This window comes from Sturnira hondurensis, unplaced genomic scaffold, assembly GCF_014824575.4.
Source record: "Sturnira hondurensis isolate 20B ecotype Veracruz unplaced genomic scaffold, ASM1482457v3 Scaffold0014384, whole genome shotgun sequence".
NCBI classification, from domain to species: domain Eukaryota; kingdom Metazoa; phylum Chordata; class Mammalia; order Chiroptera; family Phyllostomidae; genus Sturnira; species Sturnira hondurensis.
In genome coordinates this window covers 3,314,667-3,329,500 of record NW_028087015.1, presented here as the reverse complement: position 1 = coordinate 3,329,500, position 14,834 = coordinate 3,314,667, and the positions used below count along the sequence as shown (strand labels likewise).

General features: G+C 35.5%; 1 protein-coding gene across 1 annotated transcript in view; it reads right to left on the bottom strand.

Annotated features, from left to right (window-relative positions):
* The window catches only part of ADAMTS6 (ADAM metallopeptidase with thrombospondin type 1 motif 6), a 250,909-nt gene that overhangs the window by 31,720 nt on the left and 204,355 nt on the right, over nucleotides 1–14,834 (bottom strand). The window contains exon 21 of the mRNA XM_037062866.1: nucleotides 4,682–4,811. Coding sequence (XP_036918761.1) covers nucleotides 4,682–4,811 — 130 coding nt within the window. The remainder of the gene's footprint in view (nucleotides 1–4,681; nucleotides 4,812–14,834) is intronic.

The following is a 14,834-nucleotide window of genomic DNA, read 5'->3' as shown; positions in this document are numbered from 1 at the left end:
ATTTCCATGATTCTTCCTTGGTCTTAAAGTTTGGAGTTTTATAGAGGACTGTGATGAATCCTTTTCTAAAGGTAACTGATTATAGTTGTCCTTGGGTGAGGTGCAATGACTCAAATAATGGTTAAACATTATACCACAAAAGACACCATTAAATAAAACCCAGCCCCTGGGTAAAAATCTCTCCCAAGTCTGAGAATCCTTTAGTACTTTCGTTTATAACTCACTCATCGTACTTTACATATTTTGCCTTGTACTACAATTATTTTTATATGGATTTGACGGGCTAGACTGTTCTTAGGTTAAGGAACCATTTCTTCCAAAGCACACTGCCTTCTACATTGAGTTGCTTTAAAAATATCTTCTAATTCTTGATCACAGTATTATCACAATGTACAGCACTCCACCGTTTTCACCTTTGCACAGTTTCATATAGGAATAATATTCAGTATCTAAAGGTTCTTCATATGAAGTCACTTATAGAAATATTCTTGCTATTAAAAGACAGCAAGGTCAAAACTGAGCTCCTGACCTTTCTCTTTGGATGCCAACTCAGCATTACTTCCTTTTCTATGGCGTGGTTTCCTATCAGTCATGCTTCCTATCAGTCATGCTCTTTAGTATTGACTCCTCCCTTTCCCCTTTTCCAGTTGCTTCCGCCTTTGCCATTAATTCTACCATTTTCATTCATTGTCTCTGGAGCCCTTGTTTTCTTCCTGTCCCGAGCCTCCCCCCCATTTGACTGCTCTTTCTTCTAAGAGCAGCTGCTCTGAGTGCCCAGATTTTCCCAGGAAGGCTTCCTCTGGCCTTTCAAGATCTTCCAAATAAATTATTATTATTGTTATTTTACTACTCTTATTTATCTACCAACATCTCTTTTGTTTATCTTTATGATCTCCTATAATTTTCTTTATACAACAAATCTTATAGCTTTTTATTTTTCTATACTATACTTGTAAAGTCTCCAATGTGACTAAAAGACATTTGAAATATTTCGTAATTTGAAAAGATAGTTCTTGATAGAAAATAGCAGTTAGGATTTTAAATTAATGGTATTGAAGAAACAATAATATTTGTAAATAAATATAGATCCTTTCCTCAAATATATTTTAGATAAATTAAAGTTTTCATTAAAAAACATTGAAAGTATAATGTAAGAGTAGGTAGGGCATTCCTAAACATTATACCAATAAAAGAAACAAAAGTTTGATAGTTTTATTTTCAAACTCCAGTAAATAAAAATAGATCATAATACCTTAAATAATATGAAAAACATATGATAAACTAAAAAAATTATTTGGAACACAGATAAAATAGTTAATACCCTTAATACACTAAGAATTCATACAAATCATAGCAAAATGATAAGAACTGCAATAAAAAATGAGATATACTTTATTTTCAATAAAAAACCAGGCCATGAAAAAAAAAGCAAAAAAGTAATAATAAAATGGCCACTGGACTTAATTTTTTAACATTCAGCATCATGGGCGATTCAAGATTTACTAACTGAAATAGCAATTAGATACCAAGGCTTTTTTTCCTACAAAATAGCCAAAGGCGGTTTTTAAAGTAATAATACCTAGGGTTTTTAGTCCAGGGGAATGACATTCTTTTATACTATTAATGGGAATACACATCCATGTGTTCTTTGTAGAGAGCAATTTGACAATGCATCTGATGGACAAAGATATATTTCAATTTGAACCAGAAATTCTATTCCTATGCAAGTAGCATAAGGGCATAATTATAGAGAGTAAAGTTTTAGTAGCAAAAATGGTTAATGCTGTGGTATTGTAAAGGATTAAAAGCTAGGACACAACCAAAATTGTTTGACAGTGGGAAGCCAATTTAAATAAACAATGACATATCTACTAAACATTGTAGAAGATACTTAATGTTCAAAATATGTTGAAAACTGACTATAAATCATCATAAATATTATTATACCATTTTTAATATACACATATCTATACACAAAGAGACTGGAAATAGAGACATCAAAGTATTTAAAGTGGTATTATAAGTATTATAGGTATTTAATTTTTTTACTAATCTGCACTTAAAAATGTTATGTTTCAATATGCATTATAACACCAAATACAATTTTTACATCATCTGGAAAGACCTATCTCCTTTCCCTTCTTCCACACCCATCTGAAGGCTTACTGAATTCAGTAGTCTTTCTGTGATTTTTATCTCAGTAGTCTTTCTGTGACTTTTGTCTCTACAATACCAGCATCTACTGGGGATCTTGCATACAACAACCATTCTGAAAAATTAACATTTCCTTTTTCATAGTCTGTATTCAAAAGAATAAAGAAGATATTTAAAAGGAACTAAGGAAAAAATGGACTAATAAAGAGTAATATTTTAAATATGTTCTTTAGCTCTTTCCAAAAAAGAAAACTGTCAGCCTAAATTTTCTTTCTTATATTCTCTTTATCTTTGTTTTTCAAATTCCATTCCCTCACCTTCAAGCTTTAAAAAAGTTTATAACTTTTTATTTCAGAAATCAAAAGGAAATAGGAAAGTTAATTTTAATTATGTGTGGTAGTTCAAATAAATATATCCTTAAAGTGTTAACACACACACACACACACACACACACACACACACACATATTCCCATGTAATAGCCGAGCCTAAAATACATGAAATGGAATGACCAACTACTGAAACTTCATAGGACATTTGAGTAGCATTTCAGCTTAAAGAAATAAAAAAGCTGAGGCCAAAAGAACAGGAGTGACTGACCAAGCCCACTCAGATACCCTAACTAGTGGGTCAAATGCCAAACATAATACTTAAAATCCTGAGTGGCAGGGAACTAAGTTGATGGGTAGAGATTCATAATTATGTGAAAATATGTTGAAGTTATTGAAAACTTCAAAATTTAGCCCCTGGTTTTTAAGCATCACTTGTTTTATATAGTTTTTCAGTTTCTTTTAAGATAAACTAATAAAAATAATTGGTAAAAAGGAACAAAAACAAATATATTGTCTCATAATACTTATAACAGGTCATATTAATATATTTTCCCATATCTGGATTTTAAGGAATGAGTGACATATGATCAAATTTGGACAGAGGATACATGAAATTTAAAAATTCTTAAAATAAAAACTCCTATCACTTTAGACTCCCTGTGTCCTTATTTGTAACCACTGCCAGAACCTTTTGAAGAGACAAGTGGTGAATATTTCCCTTTGAAAGTCAAATATTTCAGGCAGACATTGGGTTTGGATAATGAAAGTTCTTATGGCATTGTTGTTTTGAACAAATATTGAGAAATGCATTTTGCTTTAACTGTGATGGGCCTGAATTCCTTACTCATTGTGAGTCCCAGGGTTTTGTGACTCCAGTGTAGCTGGTTTTAGAAAAAGAGATTACTTTATTGTAGAGTAATCCCTTTTACTTTCTTCGCCAGTTCTACAGACCCTGGAGTATAGACATTCATATTGCTTGCTCTCTTTATCAATTTCATGTCGGGAGATTTATAATAGTAAACCTGGAAGACAATGGTTACTCTGAAACAAGAAGGAAATGCCATTCGCACAGGTTCTGGCTTGCTGTTGTCAAACAGGCAAAATCCACACCAGAATCGGTGTTTTTATGATCCATTCAGCATCTTTGTCTTCTTTCACACAATCACTGCCCTTTGCTCAAACAAGAAACCTGTGTTCTTACAGATTATAAAATGTGGCTCATTAACAGCAGGTCTCATGTTTCTAAATTTTAATTCTTTAAAAGTCATCTTTAGGATGAATGGCTCTCTCTTCGTGCCTCCCTTCACAGTGAGCTGTCCTTGCTATGTTAATCAACAGAAAGAGGCTGAAGTACACCTCTGTGCCTGTGCCCACCACTTGGAGGAGAGGATGCCGAGGACGACAGAGCTGAAAACAGGGCCCGCAAATTCTGTTTCAGAGTATCTCTAAACCATTTTAAAAGTCTTTGGGCCTTTAGGATACATACCTGTGTGTATTTGGTAGGACTGCGTGTACTACCTGTATGTACCTGTATGAAGGCAGGACTGCATACCAATCTACTATACTTTACTGACTCTCAGATAGCATTATTTTATGTACCATTAAAAAAAAACAGCACTGGCTGGTGTAGCTCAGTGGATTGAGCACGGGCCTGCGAACCACACGATTGTGGTTCAATTCCCAGTTAGGGCACATGCCTGGGTTGCAGGCCAGTTCCCAGCAGCGGACTCACGAGAGGCAACCATACATTGATGTTTCTCTCCTTCTCTCCTTCCTTTCCTCTCTAAAGATAAATAAATAAAATCTTTAAAAAAGAAAAAAAGAAAAAAAACCAATGCTAATTATTATTGTAAGACACCATTAGTTGCAAGATAAATACCAATTAGAGATATGTTAAAAGGGCAAAAGGTGTGAGTCTTAGCAACTGATGAAATGTAATTTCCAGCACTGTGCCATGATTAATTAACTGAAGTTCCTGCTTTGGAGGAGTTAATGAAACCTATGAATCAACAGGAATCTTTATTCATCAAAAGGCACATCAAAATTCCACCCTCTGTCAGTGGAATAAGGGATAATGTTTTATCCCTGTTCTCAATTTAATTTATTCATATAATATGAATATGTGTTTCCAAATGAGAATATCTAATGGCAGGAGATATCTACCTGGAGAACACAATTCTCACTTTTGTTACTTACTCAGGTGGGCAGGGCTCAGCGTTGCAGGTCCTTTGATTTTCAGGAGGCTTGTTGTCAGGGTCGCAGTACTTGTTCTGGACAGTGGAGCCATCATCGATCCTTTTGCAGACTACCTCCTGTCTTTGGACACCTTGAGAAAAAGAGGACATAATGAATCGAAGAGCAGCTTACCGTGCATTCCGTTCGGTATGCACAGCTTTCCTCTGTAAGGAATCAACCTCACCGGATCGCTGCTGTCTTATCTGTTCCCGAAACACTTGACTGCTTCTCTAAAAAGGAGAGAAGTCATTATACTGGTCATCATACTGCAAATTTAGGCAAAATTGTTGTCCTTGTGTTTAGAAACAATTGTTTTCAAGTTCAGAAAATAAACTATTGGTGATTTTATACAATATTATTCCCATTTATATAGTCTTCTTCATGCTTTCCTTAAAAAAAAACCCTTCATTTTCCCCAAATATCATAAAATATACAAATATCCATTTCAATACAAAACAATGGTTGTATATCTATTTTAAGACAAAACAATAGGGACACATATACTTTTTGATATTTTGTAGGGCAAATCCCATTAATTTAGTCTTTGCTAGGAACATTCCACATTTCATTCATTTTATTTCTTCTTCCATTTATAGATTTATTTCTCTAATATCCCACAAAGCCTAGAACTTAAGGATTGTGGTGCACCTCTTTTGGACTACAACTCATCACTGTGCTCTCACCGGGTTGGCACCATTGACCGCACCATTGTCAAACAGATATGTCAAACATATTCCATAAAATTCAAACTTACAAATACTTCTCGTTCTTTAAAATTCTTAAAAATGTTTGCCACCGCTAAAACATTCTCATTATAATACTGGTAAAATTCTAAATATGTTTATTATTTATTAGCAGTCACCCACCACAACTTGCTCACATGTCACAAAATACAAAGACACACACAAACACGCTCTTATTTGTAAACATCCTGGTAAACAGACTTCATGCAGATTCAAAAGGAGGAACCAAAAGAAGCAAAGGTAGATACGTCAAAATGTCAGAGGAAAAAGTCAAACTACAAGGCAATGTTAAAAGTTTCAGGTCATGCAGAGGTGGCAGGTGAGTCCTGGAACTGGAACAAAAGCAGACTTAGCTACCCTCCTACTCACCACCCCAGCTCAATAACCAGGCACCTACAGACCCAGAAAGCCTACAACCGCAGCATGAGCAGTGCCTAGGAAGCCATAGTGTGACATCTGGCAAGCCCCACATAAACCTTCAGTTTCACTTTTTTAAAAAATTGCTTTTCATAGTACCCTAAAGAAAACTGTCACTGCAAGAGCTGCACACCAAATGCCCCCAAGGTCCCTTAAGAGTCACAGATGGTCTGGGGTGGGAGCACTGCCCTCATCGTGTTTTGCACACTTTTAAAGAAGCCTGTGCAATTTAAAGGCAGGAAATCTATTCCCCTGATCAAGAAAATGATGGAGTCTTGTGGCCTCTGAAGGTGGCAATCAGTTGAAGGAGGCACATTTGATTACTTGCTGTGACCCAGGGCTCTCACTGCTGACTTCTAACCCGCGTTCAGGCTGTTCTAAATTTAGAGGGTTAAAACATAGCCAGATGACTTATTGGCAAAAATGGCTTGGAGTAGTTGTTGTATTCATTTCCTCCCAACTCCTAGAATAAGCCAAACATTTCAGTTTCTGCGACAACAGCTTGGAATTCCTTAACTATTAAACTTTAGATTTTTGAGGGAAGAGTGATTCACATCAGGCATAGCTGTGATCCATTCACAGATGTTCCACAATATCTCCCTACTGTGTCATTCCAGTGGGCAGATAACTAAGTCCAGGTGATCTACCTAAACACAAATCTCTGCGATTAGTCATAGGATTCAACTACCAGGTGCCACTGTGGCTCAGAATAGCCATCCGCCCAGGTTCAATATTTCATTTCTATCAGAGGGCACAAGGGATTATTTTTATTGGTTAGCATCTCTCTTTTTAAGTCATTCAAATAGGATTATACTTGGAGAGGGGAGACTCAAACAACCCGCTTAATAAAAGACTTACAAACTCTACCCAACTTTTATAAACATGTTTAATAATAAAAACACTATGATTATACTTGCAAGAAGAAAGCTGGCATTCAGTTTGGCATTTGATTGTTTCTCAGAAAAGGATAATCATTTTCAACAGTACAAAATGGAACTCACATTGCTCTGTATCAGTGGCAGAAACATTAATTCAGTTTCTATGTCAGAAGATAAAATTCATTAATCCTGGAAATGCTGTTGGTTATAATGACATTAGTTTTAAAAGTAGCCTTTAATGTAATACCAATTTACACCACAGATGAGATATTAGTTATTAGAAGTGAAGTTTATATTTCATTTTAAGAGAGTTTTTGGCCATGTATCTTAAAAAAATTTAGCTACATAACATTTTTTGTTAAAAATTTGAAAAATACACAAAACAGAAAGAACAAAATAAAAATTATCCACAATTGTCTATCTTTGTTGTGGACCTTTACTTCTAAGGTTATTTTTCATAAGATACTTTTGGAGAAAACTTAAGCATAAAATACTTTTTGATGGTATCTAGTAATTAGTTTAAAATGACATAGTACACAAACCAAAAGTGCCAGTTAAATGTGGTCAGCAGGCTATTCATTCATTCAACAAAGAATAGTTACTAATACAAGGCCCTGTGCTTCCGATGAGACACTGGACTAAATGCTAAGAAATACAAATTGACTTAATTTTGGTCATGCCTCTCAGACTTCTTAAAAGTTATGAAGTAAGGTATTTTGGGGTGCATTTGTGTTTTTAAAATTTAGAACACGTTTTTTATAAAGCAAAAATTAAAGTCCTTGAATAAACAGCTGAAACCACCCTATATTTTATGAAGATGCATTTTTCTTCACACTCATCTTTTATTAATTTCTTCTAAAATGTTATATTGGACAGTCTGGTATTTCACACTCAAGAACTGACTATACCAGTAATCTATTCCAAATATTCCTACAACAATGAACAATCTTTCAACAGCATGCAAGTCTACTTCCAACGTTTACCCCCCACACTTGGCAGGTTTACAGATGTCTTTTTTCTTGTTAAGTGAGTAACAATGGGATAACTCTCTAAACCAATATACCTAATTGGACAGATTTTTAATCAAATAGGTTGGGATTAAGAAAAATGCAGCATTTAACTTTAGAAAGTAGAAAATACAGATCAAATGGAAATAATCTAAACTAAGTGAAGGGAGAAATGATTGAATTTAGAATCCTTTTTTGACCAAGCCTCTGGCACATAGCTTTTTTTCAAGTAATCTGTAAAACATTGCTAGAAAGTTGACTTAAACCTCTTGGCAATAATTGCATCCAGTTACACAAACCCACTATGCTGTCAAATCTAAAGACTTATAGCTTATAACCAAAAACAAATTGTCCACACGATCAGTCAGTCTACGCCTAACTGAAAACAAAATTCTAGTGGCTTTTAGTGTCCATATCCCCTGGACATATGCAGACATTCTGCAGAACTTAATTAGTAAAATTTAAAACTGTACTAGTTATATTTTATCTGTAAACACCTAAAGTTACTGGCATGCAAACTGTATACCTGTTTTTTTGTTTAATGCAGTCCCTCTTCTTTGCTTGGTTTATGTGATGGTTTACATGAAGGACACAGAATCTCCTGCTTAGCAGCTACTGTCCTGGGGCCAGTCCTAAGTGAACCCTTCAGAGACTACAGCTCCTCTTTGTTTCTTGCCTTTTCAGCCCCTCCCCTGGTCTGCTGCTTAGGAGTCTTGTGTCCCATCTCTCTCTCAATTGTGTAAATTAACACTAATAATATTTGGCAATATATTGCCCTTTTCAGGGCAGTTCACCATTTTTAAACATAGACAGAGGTTATTCAATGCACAGAAATTACCACTTGAATTTCACTAGAAAGAGTGATTGTGTTAAGCCAGGAAGGATGTCGGGAAGGTTAAGGACAGGAGGAAGACCTTGGGAAGACCTAGAAGACCTAGAAGGTCTTCTCACATCTCATAAAACCCAGCATTTTCAGTTCGAGACCATTGACTTGATTGGTGAGTGAACAGTCTATAACCACATGGGAGTGAGTCAACAAGAGAAAGTAAGCGAGGTAGGTATGTATCTATCCTTAAAATAAATGGGCTAACCCTCTTCTAGAGCGTTTAACCTGGTGGTGTAGCACATCATATCAGAGCAGTTTTCTGAAGAGGAAGGGGGAAGAAGTTAATAAGTTGGAGTTTATACTAATAATGTGTTTGGTGGCTGAGGCAACAATTTGCTTAACCATACCACCCAAGGTGACTAGCAACCAAGACAACACTATATACCCATAGTATACAGAGCATATAGCCAGTAATATTAATTTACTCTAAATTTTCAGTGCAGATAGCATCCAAAGAGCAATAAATGCCAGGAAAAAAGTGTCTCTCTCCTCTGTCTTTCACTGCTGGAATCTGGCTGTTGTGCTGTGTGATTACTGGCCAGACATGAGCATTTACAGGGTGGAGATGAGCCCACCTGCCTTGGATCTAACAGCTGGCATCCAGGGTACCAGTCAGCTCCACCCATATGCTTCCTGCTTCTGATGAGCCTCCTGCTAGTTTTTTATCTTTCAAAAGCTTTCTTTCTGTGCATTTACAGTATCTTCCCTTCAATCCTAGCAAAACTAGATTTCCAAAGGGAACAAGATAAGAAAAGGAAAATGTAGCTTTAAAAATACTATGTTTTTCTAGAGCCAACTGTGTTTAGTGATAGGAAGATAGGCTGGAACATACACACACTGCATTTATCTGAAATCACACTATCGTGGGGGGGCGGAATTCCTACTACTCATTTTATATTAACAATAATCTCTTCCACAGAAAGTATCTAACTTAACAAGTCACTGAATTCCTACTCGTCTAAGGCACGGTTTTTTCCTTTATAATAAGGGATGGAAGAAATGAGTGAGATGGTCTTGACCTCAATGAGATTACTTTAAAATGAGGAGGGAAGGTAAGGCAAATCCCATTATAATTATGGAAGCCACTGTACCTAATACATCAATAAATTTTCAGGTCTAATATTTTTAATTTTACGGTCCCCCATTTGGTTTTATTGCTGTCTCATTTCTTTTTCTCTGGTCCTAAGAACTCTTTTCATAGCCAAATGTCTATGATTTTATTCCTTTTCACTTTATCAATATACAACGTTTTTTCTCACTCTGATTGCTGCCATGTTCAGTTCTCTCTCCTGAAAAGTAGGCAGTTTAGGCAAATGACAAAGGGAAATTTTCATTCTCCTTTGTAAAATGAGACACTCAAATTACATGACTTTCTAATGTTTCCCCAGACCCAAAATTCTAAGAAAGTTATTGCTTCTTTCTCTTCATTTCAATTGTTCGATATTTATTCCCTTCTATATCTGCTTTCGCCCTGTTGCCCACAAAGCAGTGAGTCTGGAAAACAGGCACTTGCCCAGCTCCATTTGGTTTGTTTCAGCACTTGAGTTGGTACCAGTGTGAAGTACACATCAAAGGGGCTGCAGTTTCAAGAGGCAGAACACTAACTAGAAGTACGAAAATGTGAGAGGCAACTTTTCTAATATAAGACGTAACTCAAATGCCCTGGCTGGTGTAGCTCAGTGGATTGAGTGCGGGGCTGTGAACTAAGGGATCATGGTTCAATTCCCAGTCAGGGCACATGCCTAGATTGCAGGCCAGTTCCCAGTGGGGGACACACGAGAGGCCACCATACATTGATATTTCTCTCTCTCTCTCCTTCCCTTCCCCTCTAAAGATAAATGAATAAAATTTTTAAAAAGAAGTAACTCAAGTTATACTAAAATGAATCTCCATGATCTTTAGTAGAAACTTCTTTGCTTTTTGTATTTTAATTTAAAAAAATTTTTAAAATGTAGCCTTGAGCTCCTTCCACTCACTGTGATGGATTTATTACCAATAGAGAAGTGCTTTTTTTCAATTATATATAAAATCCCTTTCTTGGAACCAAAGGATAAATATTTCAGATTTGAATCATAATAAGAACATAATCATAAACAAGCTGTATAGCTTTGAAAAATAAACTCATTTTGTTCCAATAAAAAATGGGAATAGTAAAAGCATAAGGTCCTATAAAATTGGTATAACAGTGCTTACCACTATAAAAGGCTTTCTTTTTCCAAAAGTATTTTATGCATAATTTCTTGCAAAAGTACACAATGTTATGATTGTGAAAAATGGTATTTTGGACAAAATTTTTGTCAAGTGAAGCATGGTCTGTGACACATACATCATTAATGCACTAGGAATGCACTCAAACTTTGGTTTCAGTCTTACCCAAGTTTTTCCATGAGTGAATAGGTATCTAGGCCCTAATCACATTAGGGAAAAATAGAATTTCTGAAGCAATAGAAATGAAATAAAAGAGGAAGGAAAACAGCAGCAGAAGAAATGTTTTGTATTAGCAGAGATTTCTTAGTTTCAGTTGTAATCTTAACCTTAGACAAAAGGCAAGCCACAGTATGCAGGGGTAAACAGCAAAAAAGTCAGGTTATCAGATGAAATGTTCATGTGTAAGACTTTTTACAAGAAGTTAGAAAGCTTAAATTATACTGAAAATACACAGGAGAATTCAAAGGATTTTTTAAAAGTCTGTCTAATATGTCTAACTCTGTCTAATATGATGTAGGGAAAGCCATATGCTTAAGGAAAAAAAGAAATAACCATTATGAACAAATAAATGAACAAACATATTAACCTCCAGGAGTGAGAACCAGCCAAGAGCATGAGTTTGCCTGGAGGAGTTAGTGCTCTCAAGAGCATGTTGCTTGAGAACCAAGCCTGGTGTGATGGACGGCTACAAGAGGGTGTGCTTTCAGGAACTGTGATGCTCCCGAGTACCCTGCTATGATGCCTGGTCCAACCAATCCCACATGCTAAAGGGCACTCTTCCTTCTCAACACTGAAAATGGTCTGAAAGAAGGGGATGATGGGAGACATTAAATAGAGGCATGCCATGGTTGATGCAATGATAGAATCTGGTTTGGTCTCACAAAATTTTCTTTTTCAGTTCTGGCTGGTGTGGCTCAGTTGGTTGGGCACTGTCCCTCAAGTTGCTGGTTTGATTCCCAGTCAGGGTCCATGCCTAAGTTGCGGGTTCGGTTAGAGAAGCAATCAATCCATGTTTCTCTCCCTCTTTTTCCCCCTCTCTTCTACTTTCTCTTAAAAAATTCTTTTTCCACCCTGGCTGGTGTGGCTAAGTGGATTGAGTGCTGGCTTGTGAACAAAAGGGTCACTGGTTCCATTCCCGGTCGGGGCACATGCCTGGGTTGCAGGCCAGGTCAGGTCAGGTCCCCAGTGTGGGGCATGTAGGGGGGCAGCCATGCATTGATGTTTCTCTCCCTCTCTCCTTCCCTCCCACTCTGTCTAAATAAATAAAATCTTTAAAAAAAATTCTTTTTCAAAGACCAAAAATATCTATTAGAAAATAATAAACAAAACTTAATGCAAATTTTCATTCCCTGTATATTTGTCACTTCTGACAAGGGACTTGTATTATTAAAAATACCACAGTGATTAGTTTTATGTCTATGTTTCAAATATACAGGAATGAAATGTGAAAGGGCTCTTATAGTTTCAAACAATAGTACATCATGAAACCTCACACAAAAATAACTTTCATTGGGAATTTTTCTTAAAAACTAGTAACACAACTTTTTTTCTTCCGGGGGGTGTGAAAAATGACAATAAGTAAAGGGATTTTAATTATTCAGACTAAAATATCTATCTGTTATCTTTGATTTAACTCTGAAAATAACTTTTTGTATGGTAATTTCTAAATCAGAGAAAAGCAAATTTAAGTATAAGAATTGAATTTTTTGTGACTTTCACATTTAATTTTAATCGAGTCTATTTTGAATTTTCAAAAATAATTGAATTGGTTTTCTTCTGCTTCATTTTGGGACTCCTCCACTTCGAGTTTTGGTCAAAGTTACATTGTAGATGTCTTTTATAAGCTGCACTAACGCTCCTTAGTCATGATTAGTGTTATTATGTCTATAAAAAGTCAAGTCTCAGAACCCTGCTTTGTCTGAGTACATTCTGCTATCTGCTAATAATGTGAACTGACCATTTTTAGTGATGTTAAATGTGTTAGGCACTTAGAACTAGCAAAGAAATTAAAAGGAAATCCGTGAAAATGTAAAGCATTTGATCTGTTTTATCTGGTACTTTGAGAGCTGTTCTCTTTCAGGCAGGTAACACTACTGGCCTAAAGACTGCATTATATTTTTTTAAAAAATTGCTCTTTAAAAACAATTTTAAATTTGTTATTTCAGAATGGACTTATTATACCTTTAAGTGTACATTATGTTTCTGTTGTATCATTCTTGAAAACAATAAAATATATAACATGAACAGACAATGTTTCCATGGAAACAATGTAGAAATATCCAATTTTTAAAAGAGGACTGTGGTAGTTTGTATGATAGATTCACTAAAATAATTTGAAAAATATGTTATTAACACATGGAACAGTGTAAATTATTACAAAAACTTTTTTGGTAGTAAGTTGCAAAGAAGAATTTGATATCAGGAGCTTTTTAAATATATAGTTTATTTTCTCTTTCTTTTTTTATAAATCACCCACCAATCTTAAACTCTTAAGACTTCCAGTTCCTTAACTGGAAGAACAGAGAACCTGCTTAAAGAACCAATCTTAAACAGAGACAAAGGAAGGAAACATATTAAAAAGGGCACATTAGAAGGAATACTTAGTACAGACATGAAGGAGAAATTATATATTACTTAAGACCTCTAGTTTCTTAACTGGGAGAAGAGGAGAACCTAATTTTTAAACTCTGAATGCCACCAGAATCCTAAATAAGTAGGTTATATGCTATTTTTTCTTATGAAATGAAATTTAATGTACTGAAGTGAGATGACTAATTTTTAGCCAAATTTAATGACACTCATTTTACCCTAAATCAAGAGTTCTCAAACTTTCTTGGTTCACAGCACCTTTAATGTCTCAGTAAAAATTTCACAAAACCAACTAGGAAGTTAAAAAAAAATACCAAAGAGTTTCACTTAATAATTAGGTCCAAACAACCTAATAGTGATAGTCTGTGCAGTGTGCAATGGAGGTCACCATGCTTGCATTGAGAATGCACAATATTCTGCAGAGCATCTGTAAGTTGGCTGCAGTGTCCTGGGCCCCACGGTGCAGTTTGAAAAATGTGGCCCTAAGTCAGGAGAATGTAAAAGAGGAGTTGGAAACTCTGTAAAGCATCTTGAAATCTGAAAAACTAGAGACAAGTTCCAATATGTATGAGAACCATGGTGAATCAGGCGAAATCACAAAAAGTAAAATAAAAAGAATTTGTCTTAGAAGAAACATAGATAGTTATCATTTAAGTTTATGTGCTATTCACAGACACACAAAGCTTAAGATGTCTTCTGGGGGGGGGGAAGGATGGGGATAATGGGTGGGGAAAGGGGGTAAGGTTTTCAGGAACATCTATTAAAGACACATGGACAAACCAAAGGGAGCTAGGATCTCAAGTGGGAAGTGGGGATGGCTGGGGTTGGGGGCAGTGAAGGAGAGAAAACAGAGACAATTGTACTTGAACAACAATAAAAAAGTTAAAATAAAAAAGGATAATAAATTAAAAAGCATTTATATAAAATAAGCATCAAGCTATACAAGAAAAAATCGGGCTAAATAAAAGTAACGACAGTATTTTAAACGGCCAACTGATCAGAAACATTCTTTAACAGCCCATAGTACAGGGTGGGCAAAAGTAGGTTTATAATTGTGCATTCAAAGGCAACACAAAATTTATTGCATTATTATTTAATTATTGCATTATTTTTCACATGAAAAATTGTAAACCTACTTTTGCCCCACTCTGTATATGTAAGAAAAATAGGTGCTCTTTGATCTTCAAACAAAATCAAAGTGGCCTCTAGAAATAAACCTGTTCCTCTTGCTTAGTCGAAGCAAAGCTATGACTTATCTTTATTTCCCTTGGCTGCCAGGCAATGAATGTTTAGCGAAGAGATGCCTGTTAGTTAGCAGAAACCTAACCAAACTGATTTAAATTCTTCAATTACAGTTAACATTCAATATTATTTTATACTAGTTTC